The sequence below is a fragment of the Carassius auratus genome, chromosome 9 (assembly GCF_003368295.1).
Source record: "Carassius auratus strain Wakin chromosome 9, ASM336829v1, whole genome shotgun sequence".
NCBI lineage: Eukaryota > Metazoa > Chordata > Actinopteri > Cypriniformes > Cyprinidae > Carassius > Carassius auratus.
The window spans coordinates 20,027,975-20,050,846 of record NC_039251.1 but is presented as its reverse complement, the minus strand read 5'-3'; the positions used below and the strand labels follow the sequence as shown (position 1 = coordinate 20,050,846).

The 22,872-nt window shown below is 36.0% G+C and overlaps 3 protein-coding genes across 7 annotated transcripts; 2 read left to right on the top strand and 1 right to left on the bottom strand.

The window, feature by feature from the left end:
* Positions 1-40: 40 nt before the first annotated feature.
* On the top strand, positions 41-5,655 carry LOC113108663 (poly [ADP-ribose] polymerase 9-like). 4 transcript variants are annotated; one of them, XM_026271927.1, is made up of 9 exons: positions 41-179; positions 1,106-2,019; positions 2,244-2,465; positions 2,545-2,757; positions 2,966-3,038; positions 3,161-3,703; positions 3,841-3,950; positions 4,200-4,356; positions 4,488-5,655. In XM_026271927.1, exons 2-9 carry the CDS (start codon positions 1,141-1,143, stop codon positions 4,760-4,762), a joined length of 2,472 nt encoding a protein of 823 aa, XP_026127712.1. In that variant the 5' UTR covers positions 41-179; positions 1,106-1,140; the 3' UTR covers positions 4,763-5,655. The 4 variants fall into 4 exon arrangements, with proteins under 4 accessions (XP_026127712.1, XP_026127714.1, XP_026127713.1 ...); XM_026271929.1 differs by having other exon boundaries at positions 79-179; positions 1,112-2,019; XM_026271928.1 differs by lacking the exon at positions 41-179 and adding an exon at positions 187-349.
* Positions 5,656-11,966: 6,311 nt separating this feature from the next.
* Positions 11,967-15,507, bottom strand: LOC113108660 (fas apoptotic inhibitory molecule 1-like). 2 transcript variants are annotated; one of them, XM_026271920.1, is made up of 5 exons: positions 15,350-15,507; positions 14,659-14,789; positions 14,009-14,237; positions 13,062-13,111; positions 11,967-12,432 (listed from the first exon to the last, which is right to left on the bottom strand). In XM_026271920.1, the coding sequence occupies exons 2-5, from the start codon at positions 14,770-14,772 to the stop codon at positions 12,286-12,288; spliced, it is 540 nt and encodes a 179-aa protein (XP_026127705.1). In that variant the 5' UTR covers positions 14,773-14,789; positions 15,350-15,507; the 3' UTR covers positions 11,967-12,285. The 2 variants fall into 2 exon arrangements, with proteins under 2 accessions (XP_026127705.1, XP_026127706.1); XM_026271921.1 differs by having other exon boundaries at positions 15,330-15,466.
* Positions 15,508-16,606: 1,099 nt separating this feature from the next.
* LOC113108659 (NADH dehydrogenase [ubiquinone] 1 alpha subcomplex subunit 10, mitochondrial-like) lies at positions 16,607-21,443 on the top strand. Its single transcript, XM_026271919.1, has 10 exons — positions 16,607-16,782; positions 17,148-17,316; positions 17,434-17,649; positions 17,767-17,853; positions 17,982-18,103; positions 18,553-18,632; positions 18,821-18,875; positions 18,952-19,037; positions 20,359-20,467; positions 21,198-21,443. The coding sequence occupies exons 1-10, from the start codon at positions 16,708-16,710 to the stop codon at positions 21,264-21,266; spliced, it is 1,068 nt and encodes a 355-aa protein (XP_026127704.1). The 5' UTR covers positions 16,607-16,707; the 3' UTR covers positions 21,267-21,443.
* The last annotated feature ends 1,429 nt before the right edge of the window (positions 21,444-22,872 follow it).

Sequence of the window (22,872 nt, the reverse complement as noted above, 5' to 3'; positions counted from 1 at the left end):
GACTTAAAACTTTCACTTTTGATTTCTGTGCATGGCCATGCGCCAGGCTTGGTTTTTCACAACAACGAAGAAAACAGTTTCCGCTTCAAGCAAAGACGTTAATTGGCCTCTCCTCGTTTCGACACTCTGAGACTATTGCTGTTTTTGACACAAAAGAAAAAGATTGAAGAACATAAAAGGTGAGTGAACAGATATTTGTAGGTTGAGTATATCGAACTCTGTGCGCATTTAATGAATAACATCGCACAACTTTTCCGCTTTCGATTTTAATTCAGATAATGTGTTGTGCAATTTTAACAGTCATTGTTCAGGCGCCTGTCTTTTTTGACGTCTGTTTGTCAAAACCAAGGTAAGATTTATCTGAAATGTCAATAATAAGGTAGGCTATAGCTACTTAAGTTAGGCCTATGTTACTAAGTTACTCTGTTTCCGGGTCTAGCGAACAGGATTTGTTGCAGTTTCGTGATGACATATTATTTCATTAGAAACATGGATAGCCTATGCATTGTGTAAAAACACGACGTTTATGCTTTAAAGCAATGCTTCCAAAACACATGACTTAAACTGCACTTTTATACATTTACTCCCTTTTATTGTGCTGTTTGTCGAATTGTTATGGCTCTTACGATGCATAATTGTATTGTTTCAATGTATTGCTATACTTGCAGTTCTTATCTTAAAGTTGCCATTAAAGTTAGCATACGCGCCCTCATGCAAAACCTGTCTGACTTCTCCAGTTATGGAATTACATTTGTTTCAATAATAATGAACGAAACGTTATAAAACTGAACGTAACTTTTTCAGAAACTATCAAAAATATGCCTTGTTTATGATTAGCTCAGCGTTAACAAATGAATCCTTATAGTAAAAAAAAATCAGATTCCGAAAACAAAAAGAAACTAGAAAATATAGTTCTAAGTGGGACTTTTAAGATTACCAAAAGGGGGTTAAAACATTTTAAGACAGAAGGAAATTCAAGAAAATAATTCAGTGTGATGTCTTTGAATTGCCCAGTTAGATTTTATTCCAATACAATGAATTGGGATATGATAAACATTACACAACATTCATTTTCATTTAATGATTGATGCTTCATTTTCTCAAGTCATAGGGGTCTGTGTCCTGAGGAAGCTACAAGCCATGAGTGACAAGGAACAGGGTTGGATGCCACTGGTTTCAGAACAGACTGCCGTTCTGGCAAGGTGTGGTGAAGCCTTTTGTCATGCTGTTAATGTCAAATTTAATTGCACGGCTATTCTCCGCAATGTGGAAGAGGTTGGGTCCATTGGTAGTAGCACAAGTGGTGTCTGGCGCGCTGAGAAGAGGTACTCCACAAAGCTGTCCAGCGGAGTCGAAGTGTCAGTCTGGAAAGATGATCTTACACGTCACAAAGTGGAGGCTGTGGTCAATGCAGCCAATGAGAAACTAAATCATGGAGGTGGTCTTGCACAAGCACTGTGTGCGGCTGGAGGACCAATGATCCAGAAATGGAGTGATGTCATTATACAAAAATATGGACGAGTGAAAGTTGGTGAGGCTGTGCACACTTCTGCTGGAGATCTACCGTGTAAATATATCATACATGCTGTTGGTCCCTGCTTGTCTCCAAACCCATCCAAGTGGGAGACTGATCAAGCTGCACCACACTTATATAATGCAATCAACAGTATCCTATGTATTGTCTTAAAGGAAAACATTTCCTCTGTTGCAATTCCTGCCTTAAGTTCTGGCCTTTTCCATTTTCCAAGAGATCGCTGTGCAGACATTATTGTAAAGGCTATAAAACAGTTTGATGAATTCACAAAGTTTCAAAGCAACTTAGAAATCCATCTAGTCAATAATGATGAACCCTCGGTCCAAGAAATGGAGAGAGCAGTTAAGGCGATTTTGGTGCAGTCCAGCATCTCTGGCACATACAGTGGAGCTGTTCAGAGCAGCATGGCTTTGTCTTCAAACAGCAAGTTCAAATTTTGGAATGTAACACTGCAACTTAAAACAGGGGCTATTGAAGAAGAAAAGGTAAGACAAATATGTAAAGCACACGAAAGAGTGATCAATTAAAAAGATGATTGAGATATATTATCAAAACTGTTTTGTATAAATTTTCTAACTGCTAATACAGTAATTCATTACATTTAGTAATTTTGAAAAAAAGGAAAAGTTTTTTCCCTCATATAAAAACAGGGAATTGCTAAATACATTAACACTCTTCCTTTTTCTTTTCACTTTGCTTTAATTTCCAGGTTCATGTAATTGTGAATACAATTTCAGAAGATTGTAATTTGTCATTGGGGCTGATTTCAAAAGCAATTTTGAACAAAGCTGGCAGAAAGATTCAAGAAGAGATTTCCAGAGGAAAACACCATAAATCCACAAATGTCCATGTGACAAAAGGATATAATCTGAATTGTGATGCAGTTTATCATACTGTTTGCGTAGTTAGATCTGACCCTATGGCCACACAGGTAGATTGGATTTTTATTAGTAATTCGGGCCATTCCTATGAGTCTCTGTACCCACTATCTGTTTTGGTTTTGTCTGTAGATTCTTCATAATGTGGTCTCAGAATGTCTGAGGAAAGCTTCAATGGGATACAAATCCATCTCCTTCCCAGCTATTGGTACTGGTAATCTGGGCTTTAAGAAATTTGAGGTTGCCAGAATCATGACAGATGCTGTGGCAAATTTTGCCAAAAGTAACATGAAAGAACTGGATGTAAACTTTGTTGTGTATCCAAAGGACAAGGAGATGATGGAGGTGATGTATGCTAATAAAGTACTATGCTTTTCAGTTGTTTAACATAACCAATTTTCTGTCATGTCCCCATCACATGACAGAATTCTTTAATCAGCAACTTGATACTGAATTATGAAAAAGTGAATGTATAAGTTAAAATTAATCAAGGACAAATGCAGTTCAGTAGAAAATCAACTTTTCTCATGTGTGATTTCATTGTTATGTTTAGGCTTTTGAAAACGAGATGAAAATGAGGACAAGAGCAGCAGAGTCCCCAGTAGTGTACAATGACATAAAAACAAGTAAGCAAAACAAATTTCATTGTTTTTATGGAAAATTTAGCTGATTTTACAGTGCCATGCTTTTGCCCATATCGTAATGTTAACTACTGAGATAGACGTTCATTACTCTCAAATGCTTTCAGACTTTGCATTTGCAGCCAGTGAAACCACTGCACATAAAATGCCATCTGTTGAGTTCGACAGTGTTTCCAGGGAAGCTCTGAGAGAAGCAAAAGAGTGGACAACCAATATGCTAAAGCCATCAGATATCATGACAATAAAGAATAATCATGTCATATATCTTGGACAAGATGACCATGCAAGTCTTCTCTCTCTCCAAACAATGTTGAATGTTCGCATTGAGGAGTTCTTCAGGAATGGTAAAGGTGGCATAACCATCACTGGAAACCCTTCAAATGTCAGTTGTGCAGCAATTGAGGTGGAGTCCATGCTTTGCAAGGCTCAGGAGGAGTTCGCACAAGCTGAGGAACGTGACATGCTGTATTCTGTTGTTCGCTGGAGCTGTAAAGATGTACCTTGGATACAAACACCTGAAATCAGTGCAGATTTGGAGAAAGCTTATTTGGCAGGGAATGTAAACCATGAGATTAATACCCACAAAGTCAACTTGATGAACAAGACTTTGGTTGATGACTATGGGAGAAGCAGCAATGTGGAAAGGACATGTATGTTCAAATACTTGGACTGTAAATAAATTATAGTTTAATGAATGTAATAGTTTTCTCAGTATAGTGCTCATGTTAAGCTTGTCATGCATAGCATCTGGATGACCTGAACCAGCCTTTTCTCCTTTACTATACAGGTCTGCTGGATCGTTTTGAGTCTCTCAAAAATTCATTTTATTCAAGAACACCTGAGACCAGGAATGATTATGTTGGAAAAGAACCATGGAAAGCCCTTAATGTTGTAAAGGTGAGAAAGCTCCCATCCCAATCACGATACTATAGTTATTTTCTGAGAGAACACTGCTAGACTATTTTCATGTTTCTATAGAGCAGCTATTGTATGTTAAGCAATCCAAGGGTGTCCATGTAATTTTTATTTGCTCTTTATTTTAATCCCCGTTCAACTATAACATGCAAAGGCAGCAATGAGGACGTTTAGCACAAGGCTTTGATACTAAAAGAATGTAATGGCATGTGGTTGCACTGGTTGTTACAGAAGGAGAAGCTAGAGAACATTGCACTGAAGCAGCTGTTCAAAATGAATATGCAGAGATTGAATGACAAACCGAAGTGCCTCTACCAGCGTGTGTCCGCTCAGTTCTGTGATCTCATCTGCAGAGTAGGCTTTCAGAAAGAGTTTGCACCTCCTGCAGGTAACAAATGTGAACATATTCAGAATAATATATATATAGCAAGGAATGCCTATATATATTTATGTATTTTTTAGTTTATGATGTGTTTTTAAGGTGATGCTTGGGATTTCTATGTTAATTTTTTTTTCTAGAGCAAAGGTATGGCAGTGGAATATACTTCAGCAGTACAGTCGATGGAGCAATGAAGCTGTGGAAAGACCAGGAACATGAGCAGTACATCTACATCATTCAAGCCCAGGTCCTCACTGGGAAGTCCACTATTGGTTCCCCACATCATATTTTGCCCCCTCCCTTACATGGAGACCCTTTAGATCGTTATGATAGCTTGTCTGACATGTTGCAGACATATGTCATCTTCAATGGCCAGCAAGCTCTTCCTGAATACCTGATCATATATACCAGATAAAGCCATGTGTAAAGATGCACAGAGCAAAATGCAAACACAGATAACATAATTTTTTTTAGGGCAAATTTATGGTTGGATATGTAGATTTTCAAAACACTAATTTTTTTAAATATAAAAAAAAAGGCACAGACAGTGTTATGTCCAATGACAGATTCTCTTTTATGTTATCTACACTCTCTATTGATTTCTTTTTGTGGTTGTTTCTGTCTCCTCCTCCTCTGGTTCCTCCCACTCTTTCCAGTAGGCAGTAATTGATTGCCTTTTTCAGCTGCACCTGCTCACCAGCTGAGAAGCTGAGAAGCAGTATAAAAGCTGAGCATAACTCTCAGAAGATGAGACCTTCTCTCTAGAGCATGTCCTGTGTCCAGTCCAGTCCAGCTCAGCTCAGCGTAGTTTGTAGAAGCCATTTGTGATTCTGTATGGTTGTTTATCTTCGTTAATGCAAAGAATGGTTGACTAACTTTCTGTTGCTGTTAGAAGCTCTTGCTAAACTTTGTGCTCTGTGATGAGCAAGATATTTCAAAGTTACTCAGCCTAGAGGTTTGCTGTTTTAAAGTTAATTAGTCTCTTCCTGCATTACCAACTGCTTAAACAGATACTCTCTTGATTGATTCTTTGTTTCCCTATTGGAAGCTGTAGGAAGGTGGTTGCCTTTTTTTCTTTTTGTACTTTTTGAAAGTTTTGTCCTGGTTTGAGGATTAGATCGGGGAGAGAGTATATAATTTTTATTTTTATATATTTTTTTAAACTGTTTAGAATGTCTAAAAGAAAAGAGATGCATAATTTTTTTTTTTTGTTGCCATTGTTCCCCCTCAAGTTTTTTTTTTTTTTTTTTTTTTGCTTTTCTCTTAATCATGTGCACTCCAAGCTGTTAATAAAGCCTGTTAAAGGGATCTTGTTGTAATGGTGGTTGTTGTTGTGCTGTGGCAGATGCTCCTCTTAAACCTTCACCTTTAAATCTTCAAAACCCCTCTTGTAAGATGTAATAGACCGTAAATAATGTGCAAAAATAAGGAATTAAGGTCTTCGTAATCATTAGTCTAAAATTAGACATCACTGGATGAGTGATAGATTTAATCTTTCAGATTTTTCCTCACAGGTCTTGGATTAACTACTGTGCTGTTAAAATTATTTTTCAGTGTTTTAAAATTTATTTTAATGAGTTTTATAAACCCTTGTATTGAAAATATATATATTTTTGGAATGAAATGCTCACAACAGAATGCAAATCAAAGCAAATACAGTCTTGTTCAAAATAATAGCAGTACAATGTGACTAACCAGAATAATCAAGGTTTTTAGTATATTTTTTATTGCTACGTGGCAAACAAGTTACCAGTAGGTTCAGTAGATTGTCAGAAAACAAACAAGACCCAGCATTCATGATATGCACGCTCTTAAGGCTGTGCAATTGGGCAATTAGTTGAAAGGGGTGTGTTCAAAAAAAATAGCAGTGTCTACCTTTGACTGTACAAACTCAAAACTATTTTGTACAAACATTTTTTTTTTCTGGGATTTAGCAATCCTGTGAATCACTAAACTAATATTTAGTTGTATTTTTTAAAACTGCTTGACATCTGTGTGGCATGGAGTCAACCAACTTGTGGCACCTCTCAGCTGTTATTCCACTCCATGATTCTTTAACAACATTCCACAATTCATTCACATTTCTTGGTTTTGCTTCAGAAACAGCATTTTTGATATCACCCCACAAGTTCTCAATTGGATTAAGGTTTGGAGATTGGGCTGGCCACTCCATAACATTAATTTTGTTGGTTTGGAACCAAGACTTTGCCCGTTTACTAGTGTGTTTTGGGTCATTGTCTTGTTGAAACAACCATTTCAAGGGCATGTCCTCTTCAGCATAGGGCAACATGACCTCTTCAAGTATTTTAACATATGCAAACTGATCCATGATCCCTGGTATGCGATAAATAGGCCCAACACCATAGTAGGAGAAACATGCCCATATCATGATGCTTGCACCTCCATGCTTCACTGTCTTCACTGTGTACTGTGGCTTGAATTCAGAGTTTGGGGGTCATCTCACAAACTGCCTGTGGCCCTTGGACCCAAAAAGAACAAGTTTACTCTCATCAGTCCACAAAATGTTCCTCCATTTCTCTTTAGGCCAGTTGATGTGTTCTTTGGCAAATTGTAACCTCTTCTGCACATGCCTTTTTTTTAACAGAGGGACTTTGCGGGGGATTCTTGAAAATAGATTAGCTTCACACAGACGTCTTCTAACTGTCACAGTACTTACAGGTAACTCCAGACTGTCTTTGATCATCCTGGAGGTGATCATTGGCTGAGCCTTTGCCATTCTGGTTATTCTTCTATCCATTTTGATGGTTGTCTTCCGTTTTCTTCCACGTCTCTCTGGTTTTGCTCTCCATTTTAAGGCATTGGAGATCATTTTAGCTGAACAGCCTATCATTTTTTGCACCTCTTTATAGGTTTTCCCCTCTCTAATCAACTTTTTAATCAAAGTACGCTGTTCTTCTGAACAATGTCTTGAACGACCCATTTTCCTCAGCTTTCAAATGCATGTTCAACAAGTGTTGGCTTCATCCTTAAATAGGGGCCACCTGATTCACACCTGTTTCTTCACAAAATTGATGACCTCAGTGATTGAATGCCACACTGCTATTTTTTTGAACACACCCCTTTCAACTAATTCAACTAATTGCCCAATTGCACAGCCTTAAGAGCGTGCATATCATGAATGCTGGGTCTCATTTGTTTTCTGAGAATCTACTGAACCTACTGGTAACTTGTTTGCCACGTAGCAATAAAAAATATACTAAAAACCTTGATTATTCTGGTTAGTCACATTGTACTGCTATTATTTTGAACAAGACTGTATGTTTTTACTATATGTTTAAAGGTGTCAAATGATGCAATTTCAAGTTAATTTCTCTTTGGAGTTTTACAAGCTGTTCATGAATGGATAAGGAGCCTGAAGTTGCAAAGACTTAAAGTCTCAAACCAAAAGAGATAATCTATTGGATATATGGACACTCGTCTGTGCCCTCCTAAAATGCCTTGTTTAAATGCCCCCACATGTCTACGTCACTGTGTGGGAAGATTTCCATAAAACCACCCAAATGTTTATTCAAATAAAGAAGGTGTAACTTTGATTCATGCTGTTGCCGCCAGTGATATGTTGTGGAGATGCTGCGTTTCACTGTGACAGCGAAACTAGTTTGTTTGGTCTTCCAAAAGAGGACACAGAACAGTTCAACCCAAATATTTGTGTGTGTACAATGCATTTTATGTAGGACTGTTTCCTGAACCTGGGAGAGTAGCCTAGAATGCCGGATGTTCCGACTCACTCGTGACTTATACTGTCTTTTTATGTTGTGTTGCATAACGCGCCGCATAAACATAAAACCATTTTAGAAAGCCTGGGCTTGGAGGAGCATTAGTAATGTACAGTATGTGGAAAATTATGTTTTTTGAACTTTAAACCACATAAACACATTTCATTTCACCAATTAAATTCATTTATTCATAAATGCAATACAAATGACCATTTCGATTACAAATGATTACTGATGTTTATTTATCAGTAATCTAAGACTTTCTATTCATGTTATGTGATCTGTACAACTGAATTATACTGAATGCTTTGACTCAAATAAAAGCCAACATTTAACTAAACATTCAGTCAAGGTGACGTTTATCTGTACAACATTATAGCTATATACAATGGACATTTACTTCAATTTATACAATAAAATATTTATTACGGAACTATAACAAATATATAAGACATTTAACATATGTAATGTAAGAGTTGTTATACATAAAAGATTAAATAACAGGGTCAAAAAGATTTTAACAGCAAATATATTGAGTATTCAAAACATACTGTTATTCTATTACTTCTGTAATTATATATACAGTATGTATGTGTATATATATATATATATATATATATATATATATATATATATATATATATAGTATAATTTTCATTCTACTAAGGAGGAATATAGAAATAAATATAGCTTGATTCAAACTTAGACTCAGATTTTTCATTTCAGTCTGTTCCATACAGTATGTCATGATTAAATTTTTCACATAAGATTTTTTTTTTTTTTCTCTCAGAAGAAAGCTGATGCCAACAGGTGACTAGCATGTCATATCATCTTGAATTCACTAGACACATGAAGCCTAAATGACAGAAAAGACTAATCTTGCTTGTTACAAGGCCAAAGTGTCTCAAAACACAGATAATCACATAATGGATACTTCCTATTGAATGTTATTGCTGTGGTCTGACCCAATTTATGAGTCTGTGGCTGATCAAATCGGATCAGATTCTGGACCAAATACTCTAAACAAGTACACGTTCACATTTAATTCACTTTTTGACCACTAGACCACCATGCTTTTGAGAACATGATTGTGCTAACGCACAAACAATAAAACAATTTGACATCATCTTGTCTAGACCTGACATACCCATAATATCAAACTATCCAGTAATGTTTCAGGGCTCCTCACATCTTTCTGTGCCACAGATAACATTACTGTGAGAATTGCAGATTATAAAAACCTTGACATCACTTTTATAAATTAAAGGGGTGGTTGATTGCAATTTCCCTTTTTTAATATTAGTTGCTGTGTAGAGTTCCTGTTTGAGCATAATATCCGTTACAACGCTGAAGGTTCAATGCAAACAGTTATTGTCTTTTAAATTTATGTAAGTTTAATGTTTACAAAACTGCTCGAAGGGACTATAACAAGCTACTTTCCGGGTTTGTGACATCACAAACCCAGAAATTGATATAACCCCAGCCCGGGAACATGCAATGGAGGGGGGGCGAGGCCATGTTGCACTCCTTTAGAGAAGAGGAAGAGTGTTTGCCATACTGTCACGAAAAAATGTATTCATATACGAATCACAATTCTGTCTTCTAACGATTCTAATGGATTCACAAGTTTCAAAATCAATGTTCTAAAGCTACTCGTGTCCCATGCTCTGCATTTCTCTCTCGCTCACACCTGATCATCAGCTCGTCAGCGCCAGTAAACTGTGTACCAATTAATTATTGAAGGAGATTCATCTGCAATAATGAACGCGAAATTAAGTAGCTTGTCAGTGATCTACGGCTTTGTCTATTAAATGCCACTCCATTTAAAAGCAGGTGATCCCGATTTAGCGGTAATCATGGAACCCGATTTACTGACTAAATGTGCATGATCATATCGTTAGATATATCGCCCAGCCCTAATAGAAAGACAGATATTTTTTCACATTCACACTCAGTTATGAGAAGCATTATACATGGACGCGCGTACAATTGCTGTACTGTATTAAAGCTTTAATCAGGATAAAACTTTATTTTAGAAGCCAACAGATGCAGTAGCATTTACAAACAACAGCGTATCTAAAAGTAGAGACAACAACAAATAAAAAACATACTGTTAAGAGACGTGCACTTGCACAGGTTCTGCGTGATCCTCTTCACTAATATCCTTTGCATCTCAATTGGGCTCAAACTGATAAGCAATATTAACGCCGCTATTGTTTACAATACAACCAGGGCACATGCCACTGAGGTGAGGGCCGGGATATTTAGACGTGCACTAGGCAGTCTAGCAAATCACAACACACTAGGCCAGCTGACCAATCTGAACCCATTGTTTATTACTGAGTGAGGGGCTTCATAAAAACAATTTTAGCGTTCAAAGGAGGTTACAGAGTTGTGTAAAATAAAGGTAAATAATATATATATACAAATATATATATATATATATATATATATATATATATATATATATATATATATATATATATATATATATATATATATATATACAAATATATATATATATATATATATATATATATATATATATATATATACAAATATATATATATATATATATATATATATACAGTGGGGATCGAAAGTTTGGGCACCCCTTGCAGAATCTGTGAAAATATGAGTAATTTTCAAAAAATAAGAGAGATCATACTAAATGCATGTTATTTTTTATTTAGTACTGTCCTGAGTAAGATATTGTGCATAAAAGATATTAACATTTAGTCCACAAGACTAAAAGACCAAAAGAATTGCTGAAATTATTAAAATAACCCCACTCAAAAGTTTGGGAACCCTTGGTTCTTAGTACTGTGTTCTGTTACCTTATGATCCTCGACTGTTTTTCTGTTTTGTAATGGTTGTGCATGAGTCCCTTGTTTGTTCTGAACAGTTAAACTGAGCAGCGTTCTTCAGAAAAGGTCCTGCAGATTCTTCACTTTTCAGTATTCTTTGCATATTTGAACCCTTTCCAGCAGTGACTTTATGATTTTGAGATACATCTTTTCAGACTGAGGACATTTGAGGGACTCAAACACAACTATTTAAAAAGATTCAAACATTCACTGATGCTCCAGAAGGAAACAAGATGCATTAAGAGCTGGGGGGTGAAAACTTTTGAACACGATGAAGATGGCCAAATTTGTCTTATTTTGTTGAAATATAATTGTTTTCCATTTAGTTCTGCCCTTCGTAAGCAACAGAAGATACTTGTTTCCCGGTACACAAATTAAGTACAATTTACATTGATCTTCAAATTCCAAAAGTTTTCACCTCCCAGCTCTTAATGCATCTTGTTTCCTTCTGGAGCATCAGTGAATGTTTGAATCTTTTTAAATAGTTGTGTTTGAGTCCCTCAAATGTCCTCAGTCTGAAAAGATGTATCTCAAAATCATACAGTCACTGCTGGAAAGGGATCAAATATGCAAAGATGCTGGAAAACTGAAGAATCTGCAGGACCTTAAAGATTTTTCTGAAGAACAGTTCTCAGTTTAACTGTTCAGAACAAACAAGGGACTCATGAACAACCATCACAAAACAGAAAGACAGTCGTGGATCATCAGGTGACCACACACAGTACTAAGAACCAAGGGTTCCCAAACTTTTGAGTGGGGTTATTTTAATAATTTCAGCAATTCTTTTGTCTTGTGGACTAAATGTTTATATCTTTTATGTACAATATCTTACTCAGGACAGTACTAAATAAAATATAACATGCATTTAGTATGATCTCTCTTATTTTTTGAAAATTACTCATATTTTCACAGATTCTGCAAGGGGTGCCCAAACTTTCGATCCCCACTGTATATATATATATATATATATATATATATATATATATATATATATATATATATATGTGTGTGTGTGTGTGTGTGTTTTTTAAACAAAGCATTAACATATGTTAATCAAATCAAAATAAATGGGGAAAAAAAGTCAACCACCCCTTTAAGAAATTAACCATTTGTAGGGGTTAAAACAATTATCCACTGATGCTATGTGAGGTATATAGCAACATAAACTATGCATTTGCAAGACACGTTTTTCTCTTTTGCCTCAAAATAATCCATTACTGAACCAGCACAAGCTTACCTGCGGTCACAAATGAGCACATACTGTCCCAACTTCCATGTATACATTACGCACTTTTCATAAGGATGGATAATCCGCACACACTCATTCACAAAGATCACTCTGACTCTGAGATTTCCATGCCATCCAACAGCAGCGTGTGAATGATGCCATCTCGTCTCTTGCCGCTGCTCACTGCCTTGATGCAGCAGTCATGGTCACCCAGAGTGAAGTGTGTCTCTGTGCCGTCATCAACAAACTCACCCTGAGGGAGAAAGACATGTTTTACTCCTGAATGAATGGTAGTTATGGTAGTCACATATGTTGTGGAAAAGGTATGTTCAGTAGGGCTGTGACCACATCTACTAGACCTGGGTGGGCATTGTTATCATTTCTTACATGTACATAAGAAAATAATGAATTATAATAAAAAATATTAAGACTTTACATTAAAGTTTGATTTGTTAGCATAGTTAATGCTTTGGATATAATAAACTAACAATGAACAAGAATGTTTATAGCATTTATCATTTTAGGCTCATATTAAGTTATAAATTTTTTTTGTAATAAAGTTAATAAATATAATGTTTATTGCTAACTTATGTTCATTCATAAATCATTACCTAATGTTAATTTATACAACTTGAACTGTTAAAAAATACGAAGAAAAATGTAAATGGAAATCAGAAATCAACATTAAAGTAGATTAATAAATGCTTAACAAATATTGTTCATGGTTAGTTCATGACATAAATAAATATTAAGTAAAATATGCACTGTAAGTCGCTTTGGATAAAAGCGTCTGTTAAATGCATACATTTTATTTAAATTTAATTTAATTTAAATAAAGTTTAGCAAATTAATATCAATGCATAAAGTAATTGCTGGACTTACAGCCGTTTCCATTTTCTGTCCATTGCACCATATATCCATGGTATCTTTCTCTGTTGAGAACGGAAGAGTTTATAAGTGATCAATTAGCAGGTTGCAGCATGAGTGATAAAGATAAAAACATCAATATAAATCCTACTGTACCAGACTAGTCTCACTGACTCACATTTAGTGCTCTGATCTGTGATTTACTGTAAATCTAGGATCTCAGCATTATCCAATGTGTGTCTGCCATTGCGATTACATTCTTTTGTCTTGTGCTGAGCTTTTCTTGTTGGCACTTGACTTGTCTTTTCAGTCACATTAGTAGTCAGTTATGAAATACTCTAACTGTACTTTTATTATTATTTAAAAGCATAAGCCAAATGACCGCAGGTAATGGTTAACCTAAGTGGCAGGTGTCCAAACTGGTACACAAAAAAATGTTTTAATTTGAATAATCCATGATGTTATCATAGTCAAATTATATATTAAAAACATGCAACTGGGAGGAATTAATTGCACAATGCTTAAATTATTCATGTGAAAAATGGGGATTTCTCTGATTTTCTTTCAGTAAAGCTTGATATCTGCTCACTGGCGCCGCTATGAGGTTAACAAAACGTGTGTTTTATTACTAGATAAGCTGCTCCTGCACTAATTACTTAAAGTGATTTGTAATATTTTTTTAACCTTCATTCAACCTAGAGTTAATCTATCATTACTGCTGTGCAGGTTAAGTGAAGAAAGGCTTTCAGCATTTCAGAGAGCAGCTGTACTGTCTATAAGGACAAAATAACAGATTGTGTTATTTGTTGTGCTCATTGGTATACTTATACCAGTGAACACAAAATGAATCCTTGCATTTGTATTCTACATTCTAGTTAAATACAGGTTGGGGGAACGAGAGGCAAAACTTCATCACTGACTAATCAAATCACATATTTATTTGAGGAACCTGTATTTCTTACCCAGAACCACTCTGCAGTCGATGCCATCGAGGTTGAGGAGCCATGTGCTGCTAACTTTGGAGCGATTCTCCATGTACTTCTTCAGGCTCTGTCCATTTATCTCGAGAGTGTATTCATATGCAAAGCCGCTCACTGCATCTATGTTAATAGTGGCCTTTGTATTTGTACCACCCACATGAAAAGTCTCCTTTCCAACCAGTTTGAACATCCAATCTCTCCTTATGACTTCCTGGGACAGTTATGAACAAGCCTGTGAGGCTTCGGCACTTATTTTCCCATCATTATAATGAAAATACTCATGTCAAATATTTCTAAAACACTAAAATCATCAACTAATGGAGAAAAAAAAATATATATATAATTACAATATTATATTATAATTACACAGCTCTCTGGAATACAGATTTAAAACGGCATAACTAATCACTGGCCCTGCCTGGCTACTGAATTAGAATTAGAATAGTGAGTGCTAAAGTTAGAGGGTCAAATAAAGATGGAAGAGATTGGTTTTAAGCCGATTCTTGAAGATGGCTAAGGACTCAGCTGCTCGGATAGACTACATAGACTTTATTTAATGAATTACATATACTGAACTTGACCAAGTATTTTCCTGAGTGTCAGCTTTTTGTACTAGGGCTAGTAATTCGTACCTTTCCATCGATGTAAATGACCCGTTTTCCTGTGGTTGTGCCATGTTCAAATTCAATCCTGTGCACACCGTCGCTCAAAGCCACGTCCCACACAGCTACAAGATCTCCTGACATCTTCTGTCCTCTAGTGTCTAACAGAAAAATCAATATAGACACATATGACTGAATTGCTCATAAAGGCTAGGAATAATAGTGAACAAAACTGTTTTATGAGAAGAGGCAGAGCAGAGAAGATGAGTGACGTTACAGCATACAAACAGGATCATATAAGATAAAGTATGAATAATAATATATATATATAAGAAACGACATTATGAATAGTTTTAGACATTTGTGCTTAGTGATTAGGGATTTTGAGCGACATAAAAAGGTCTAACGTCTGTCTGTTTCATAACCGATTACTTAAATGCTAAACATTAACATGTAACGTTACCTATAATAATAAAGGATAACGTTAAACACTGATCAAACGCCTTGCTTGGAGAATGGAAAGAAGTGTGCCCTGAAAATGATTGCTAACACGATTTTCTGTGGTAAGAATACTTTAAGAAATCCTGCCAAAGCAGGTGGTTGGCGATGTGTCAGAGCCATTAAATCTGTGAACCGGAGTAATCTGTCGGTCATTCAAAACACAAGAGTCAACAGCATTAAAGACAATAATAAATAAATACATGTAACTTAACGTAGTTACCGATCCAAATCAGAGCAGAAATAAAACGCTTTTGTGTATATTTGATCAGCTTTTCCTCAAGGTAGAAAACAGTGACACAACTGACGCCAACGGCATCAACACAACTAGCTCCAAAATTAGCCAACAACAAATCTGCTCCAGCTAACAACAGTAACTATGGCAACAGCCTATTCTTCTTCGCCTAGCCGCGTTTATGTAGGTTTAAACGTCACAGTAGCCTCTACTGACTTCTGCTGGCAGTAAAAACTGAGCCGCATTCACTGAACTTTCAACCTTTTTTTTTTTTTTTACAGTTTATGATGATACACGCTTACACATCCATACACATACATGCAGGGCTCGAATAGAGGGGATGGGGCCCGGTTGAAATAAATAAAATGACAAGAACATCCCCTTGGTAAAACCACAATCCCCCTAACCATCCTCTTTAGAAAAAAAATGTGCATTATTTAATTTTTGTTTTGAATTCGGTACTGCAAGCTACTCGCAGGCGGAAGCAAGTTTTCGCGCTAAATGGTTCAGGTGCATCTTTTGAAGTTCTTTAAAAAGAAGACAACAGAAAAGGCGTGTTTTTAACTTGACTGTAAAACGGATTGAGAGACGATAAATATTGAGTCACCGACTTTGCCAAAAACAAACAAAGCTCGCCTTGAGCTATACATTTTATAACGTTAATAAAATGCATTATATCGAATATTTAATCACAAGAAAATTTATTTTTCAAGAATTATAGAAAAATTTACATTAAGCCATTAAAAATTATCAGTAGTTACTTGCCACTTTTGTTATAAAATGTACAAAATCATAAAAAAAAAATCCTACAAAATCAGTTATGAGGAAAACAAATATATAACAAATATATAACAAATCTAATATATATATATATATATATATATATATATATATATATATATATAAATATATATATATATATATATATATTTTTTTTTTTAATGACCATAAATCTATATATTCAAATAGTAAAGCATAGTCCACACCTTGCATCTCAATGCTGGTGCTGGGCTTGCAAAATAGCAGTACCGGTAATACAATACATTTTTTTTTTTTTCAGTAACACAAAAAGCTTCAAGGAGACGTCTAAGTCTACTATTTTTGAAACGTCAATACAATCATGCGACGACACACACAAAACCAAATAACATATAAGAAATCATGTATTTATCAAATTAAAAGACTTCAGTTACTTATTCCTTTCATTTTGGCCAGGGCCTTTGTCAAATGTCAACTTTAAGAAACCACATGACGCACCGATGACGCAAAACACCCGCGACGCGACGCAGAGATCCTTCGGCGACATTGAGGACTGTCAGACTCAGCGGAGTTTGTGAAGTTTCGCGATGGCGTTGCGGTTATTTCGGCTGGTTGTGCCCTCAGGTACTGCCACTTGGAAAGCATTATCGCCTGTAGCGACGGTAAGATTGATAAACAGCCTCTACACTCCAGATGAAACGTTGATCTGCTCGGTCGGGCCTCATGTAGTCCAGACTGAAGGACAACATGAAAACTACAGCTGTGAAAAACACGAATTACTGTCACATTGATACATTAGATTGTTCGTATGTTTGGTAGGCCTATATAACAATGAAAACTCCGTATGCAGCTCACAGTAGTTCTGTCAAAACAAACGGTTTTGTTGTTTTGTATTGACAAAGCGTGTCAGCGATTACTAATGGCTTGACACTATGAATAGAGAGATTGTAGCTGATCATGACTATGTGTACGCTATCAAACTACCGTATTTGCAGTAAAATATAACAGGACATTTTATACCCTTTAGGCTCAAATCCACACAAGTGCTGTCAGAAACCTGCGCTATGGCTGGTGGGCTTATGCTCTGGGGGAGAGGACAACCCCCCGCTTCAAGGAAAACAGCAAGATCATTTCCATTGATGGCAACTTGGCATCTGGAAAGGGAGTGCTTGCACAAAAATTGGCAGACAAACTGGGTATGATAATATCTGGCTATATCTGTTTTTAAAAAATATATTTTATGTATGTTAAGTGCTTGTGTGTCTGTTTGTTTGTGTATGTAAAATAAAATGATTAAATGTGTCTCTCATCAGGAATGCTGTACATGCCAGAGCCAGACACACACTATGTTGACAAAATGACAAAGGAGAAAGTTCCTCTAGATAAGGCTTTTAATGGAAACTGCAGTCTGGAGAAGTTTTACCTGGAGCCCAAAGCCAGTGATGGTAACTCTTACCGCCTGCAGTGTTGGATGTACCTCATGAGGCTGCTGCAGTACTCTGATGCCGTTGAACACCTGCTCTCTACAGGTAAAACACACCTGTTTGATACCCCATAGCTGTTCACTTGAATAACAAACAGTTTGTCGTCGTGATTAAAAATCAAAACCATAAAGCACAAGCATATTTTCTCTTTCCCTTTCTCAGGACAGGGAGTTATTCTGGAACGCTCTCCATTTAGTGACATTGTATTTTTGGAGGCCATGTTCAAAGAAGGCTTCATCCGAAAGCAGTGTGAGTGATTATGTCCGAAACTCATAATGTGAAATAATGTAAATAGTGAAAAAAGGCTGGTGGTCATATTACAGCAGAGTTGTTTATTGAAATGAAAAGGATGTATCGCATATGATGCTATTCTGCAGGTGTGGATCACTATAATGAGGTTAAGGGCATCAGTATCTCTGAGTTTCTTCCTCCTCATCTGGTCATCTATGTGGACGTTCCTGCTGAAGAGGTCCAGAAAAATCTCAAGGCATCAGGAAAGGTTTGCGTGAGGAATAATTAATCTTTTGATTTTAATGTACAAAAAGAAGAACACAAAATAATTTCTTAACTATATCTTGATTCTTTTGCCACTTGAAAGCTTTTTATATACATATCATTGGGGAAACAAATTAGAAAATGTTTATATTTTTGTTTGTCAAAAAAATATTTTAATACTATATATATATATATATATATATATATATATATATATATATATATATATATATATATATATATATATATATATATATTCAAACAAGTTATGAAGCGATTTTTCTATTTCAGTTTTCATGCTAAAACTATCTCCGCTTTGAGTAATAAGGGCAATGAGTAAAGAATTTAATATTTCAGGAGATTTTGATGAATGCAAGAAGAGATGATGATAAAATGGTGACTGAATGGCCAACAGGACATGAGTGAATTAAAAAAATTTTTCGCCTTACACAGTCATACCTCCAGAATGTTCCTTTAAGCTACCTGAAGAAGATTGAGACTGCGTACAAGAAGAACTTCCTTCCTAAAATCAGGTCATATATATGCATTGATATGAGTATTTTAATGTTTGTTTTATAGTATTAAACATTTTTCTTATAGAATTATGAGTTATTGTTTTCTTTTAATTTGACAAAGTTAAAAGCAGGTGGTTAATCTGGTGATGTGAGTATATCAAACAAGTTTTCAGTTTTAGTTTTAAAATCTTGTGTTTGATTTTCAGTGAAGAGGCAGAGGTTCTTGCGTATGACACAACCCAAGCCCAGGACATTGAAAGGGTAAGGATCGAACCTGTATATGGAGGACATTGAGGCTGGCAAATTTCACTGCTCTCACTCTATTTTTCCTTTTCAGGTTGTGGAGGATATCGAGTACCTCAAGTTTGAGAAGGGCCCATGGCTGGAGCAAGATGACGTCACTTTCCACCATATGCGAATGTTGTGAGTACTTGATTTATTTCCATTTCACTATTTTCTTCTGCAGACTGTTACTTGTGCTGGCTGGAATTATTGTCATTTAGTTTTGGTTGGCAACATCAAAGACATTGAATAAATCTCTGTTGATATTATCCATACTTGCTTTAATTCTTTAACTATATATATATATATATATATATATATATAGATGTGTGTGTGTGTGTGTGACCCTGGACCATAAAACCAGTAATAACCAATCACCAGGTATATCTGTAGCAAAAGCTATCAATTCATTGTATGGGTCAAAATGATAGATTTTTCTTTTCGCTAAAAATCATTAGGATATTAAGTAAAGATCTTGTTCCATGAAGATATATTGTAAATTTCCAACCGTAAATATATCTTAACAGAATTTTTGATTAGGTATATGCATTGCTAAGAACTTCATTTAGACCACTTTCTCATTTGGCGATTTTCTCAATATTTATTTTTTTGCACCCTTAGATTTCATATATTCATATAGTTATATCTTTCAGATGTTTGAATCTGAATTTCATAAAATTGTCCTTTATGACTGGTTTAGTGATCCAGGGGTCACATTATTATTTTTTTTTTATTATATAATTAATTTTAAATTTTTATTTTTTATTAAATTATGATTTCCAATATAATAAATGATACCAACCATCTGAATCGAAGCATGTCATGTTAGTAAATGGAAAAGTGAGCCAGCTGTTTGTTTTCTTAATTATTGTGTCTTAAGCAGTAACAGTAAGTACAATACTTTAACCGTTTTTTAATAAGGTAAAAACCGTATTTTTCGGACTATAAGTCGCACTTGAGTATTAGTCGCATCAGTCCAAAGATACATTGTGACGAGGAAAAAAACATATAGAAGTCGCATTTATTTAGAACCAAGAACCAAGAACCAAGAAAAAACATTACCATCTACAGCCGTGAGAGGGCACTCTGTCTTCTCGCGGCTGTAGACGGTAATGTTTTGTCTTGGTTCATGTCAAATTAATTTTGATAAGTCGCACCTGACTAGAAGTCACAGGACCAGCCAAACTATGAAAAAAGTGCGACTTAAAGTCCGGAAAATACGGTATATACATTGAATTACTTTGAACAGTACTGAAAAACATATATAAAAACATAAAAAATATATTATTTCAGTTTTGGGCAGAATAAACTTTGCATTGCTGCCACTTCAAGAATCAGAAACATTTGCTTGTGTATATAGTGAAAAGAAGAGAAAGAAAGGTTGTGTAAGTGTTTGCCCTCTAGCGGTTCAAAGAAAATGAAAGCAAATTCGCCTTTTCTCCCATTTTCCCCTATTCACTAGTGTGGAGGACAAGCAAAAAGTAGCCAACATGACCTGCATCCCCAGATATCTTCCAGAAGTCACAGTCGGTGCTCATGAGTTTGATTCTGCCTACTACGCTTTCAAATCGGTAAGTGCCCTCCACTGTGCCAATAAATGTAAAAGACTGATCATAGACCACATGTAATGGGTTGCATCTGTTTAAAATCATATTCTGTCCATGTGCAACTATGTATGAACTTAATTAGCTATTCTTCTTATTTTATCAGTAATGACAGGTGACATTAACTAAATTTGTTAGAGAGAATGGAGCAGTGATGCTTTGGGTGTCTCAGTGTTGATAGATCGTCCTTAAATTATGTTTTTGCCAGATACATTTGTGTACAAGTTATTCTGTCCAGGAGCCCTAACAGTGTCCCAACTGGTGCCTGCATAATGATTGAGTGTTTTCACAAAGCAGCAGTGTCACCTGAGGACATTCAGTGATATGTGTAGCATTATAAAATCAGGAGACAGATAGACTTCTGGAGTGGGTGACAGAAGCACTTTGTATGGCCATTAATGATTCCTGGCACTGTTATATTGATCTCGGGGAGTGATGAGCTCCTTGTCGTGTTCAGCCATCAGATTTTTCATCTGCTCATGTTATCACCACCTTGTCAGTCCTTGCACTGAAACATATGGAGCTTTACCTCAGCCGAGAGAACACGTGGAAGTGGAGCTCACAAATAAAGATTACGTGTCTAGTCTACTACTTTATTTTATTTTCAATGCATTTCTTTAAAGGTTACTGTAAAATGTTGCCATTGCACACTTGGGCTTTAAAGAATCAAACATGTGACATGTAAATCTCTCCTTAGCTCCCAGGAAAGAAGTACGCTGAAGGTTATAATGAAGACGTCGGGGACAAAGGCATCTGGCTGAAGTGAGAAACGCTGTTGTCGCTGGGGGGAAGGACATCTGAAAGACAGATTCCTCGTGGTATTTCAACCATTTGTCCATGTCTTGTGGGAAAAGATATATTCTGCTCATACGCAGCTGAAGATATCATTGTACATTGCTATTAAAACATTCATTGTATATGTAACAAAAAACTGTTTCCTTTCATTTTGACTCAGTGTTGTTCTTGGGTGGGATCTTGTTGAGGCCAACTTAAACTCTGGTTCCAAGGTCATGGTCCCATGAGACCCGTGGACACATCTTTGGAGACCTCTTTGGCAATGCCAGGTCTTGTAGTCCAAGGCCCTAAATTCAGTCATGACGGACTATTCAAACTAGATGCTAATAATACAGACTAATACATTTTACAGTTCTTGTTATACATCACTTAGAATGATTATTGTTAATTTATATTGGAAAAGTGAAAATTGTGCAACAAATGTGACACCTAGCTAAGAAAGAATTCTGTACGGACAAACAGAAACATCTGCTCACCAATATTTTGTTTTTATTGCGGTGACACGATGACTAAACACCCCAATTAAAATACTTAAAAAATATATATATATATTTATTTTTTTAGAAATGGCACAATGCGAGCTGACCACAGCTCATTAGACATCTGAAACCAGTCGTTTCTCGTCACTCAGAGATGAGAGGAGATGATATGTGTCTGCGGCGGGTTTGCGCTGCCGCTGCCGGTAAACGAGCGACCCGCGCGTCCAGGAATAGCGCGGCCTTGCGCCGCTGCTCATTTGTTCCTGAGTGCCTCTCATATTACCAGCAATTCTCATATTCTGGCCTTTATGGGTGATTATTCACCAAAATCTCCAATGACCCTGAAATAAAAGTGGCTGTTTAAACAACGCCGGACTTCATTCCATCGCTTTCATCTATATTTACAAACGTCCGAGTCCCTCTATAAAATGGAACGGGATTCATAAATGTACACCGATTTAATGCTGTGAGAGAGATTCCGTTTACCTGTAAAGCTCAAAAACTTTCAATGGAGATAGAAAATGAAGAAAATGCATTAACAGTGTCTTGTTTCAAAATGAGGGAATCCAGCACCACTGTAAGTATTAGTTTGTTTCCCTTTAAACTGAGTAACAACAACACTGAGACGTGGTTGTGTGTGCTGCAATTTTTCTTTTCTTATTTTCTTTTTTTTTTTTCCTTAACCTTGTCAGTTTGGCTTTTCAAATTTGTCATTACAAGTAGTTTTGGATGGAAACCATCAGAGGGCGCTGTACATCCTGTTTGTCTGGCTTTATCTTATTATTTTCTTTTACGGTCTATGGGCTTTATTAATAGGAATAGTTCACCCAGAAATGAAGGTTCTGTTATCATTTATTAAGCGCAATGTCGCAGCCTATGATTTTCTTTCTACTGTGGAACACAAAGGAGACAGTCTCACTTACAATTCACTTTTATTGTGTGGAAAAAGATGCAATGAAAGTGAATGGTGACTGATTCTGTCAGTTCCCATGCTGCCTAACATTTAGAGATAGAGAGAAATAGTTATATTGGTTCGTAAATTAAGATAGAATGTTATAATTAGTGTATTGGATGGCCGTCCCTTTACTTGTCTCGCAT

Bases quoted from the DNA above. Each gene is read 5' to 3' on its own strand.
- LOC113108663 (XM_026271926.1), top strand. From the start codon at position 1,081: ATGATTGATGCTTCATTTTCTCAAGTCATAGGGGTCTGTGTCCTGAGG. The intron at 3,039-3,160 runs GTAAGCAAAACA...AAATGCTTTCAG, and splicing joins GTACAATGACATAAAAACAA to ACTTTGCATTTGCAGCCAGT. The intron at 3,704-3,840 runs GTATGTTCAAAT...TTTACTATACAG, and splicing joins CAGCAATGTGGAAAGGACAT to GTCTGCTGGATCGTTTTGAG.
- LOC113108660 (XM_026271920.1), bottom strand. From the start codon at position 14,772: ATGTCAGGAGATCTTGTAGCTGTGTGGGACGTGGCTTTGAGCGACGGT. The intron at 14,238-14,658 runs GTACGAATTACT...TAACTGTCCCAG, and splicing joins TCATTTACATCGATGGAAAG to GAAGTCATAAGGAGAGATTG. The intron at 12,433-13,061 runs GTAAGTCCAGCA...TTTCTCCCTCAG, and splicing joins GACAGAAAATGGAAACGGCT to GGTGAGTTTGTTGATGACGG.
- LOC113108659 (XM_026271919.1), top strand. From the start codon at position 16,708: ATGGCGTTGCGGTTATTTCGGCTGGTTGTGCCCTCAGGTACTGCCACT. The intron at 17,317-17,433 runs GTATGATAATAT...GTCTCTCATCAG, and splicing joins AAAATTGGCAGACAAACTGG to GAATGCTGTACATGCCAGAG. The intron at 19,038-20,358 runs GTGAGTACTTGA...CCTATTCACTAG, and splicing joins TTCCACCATATGCGAATGTT to TGTGGAGGACAAGCAAAAAG.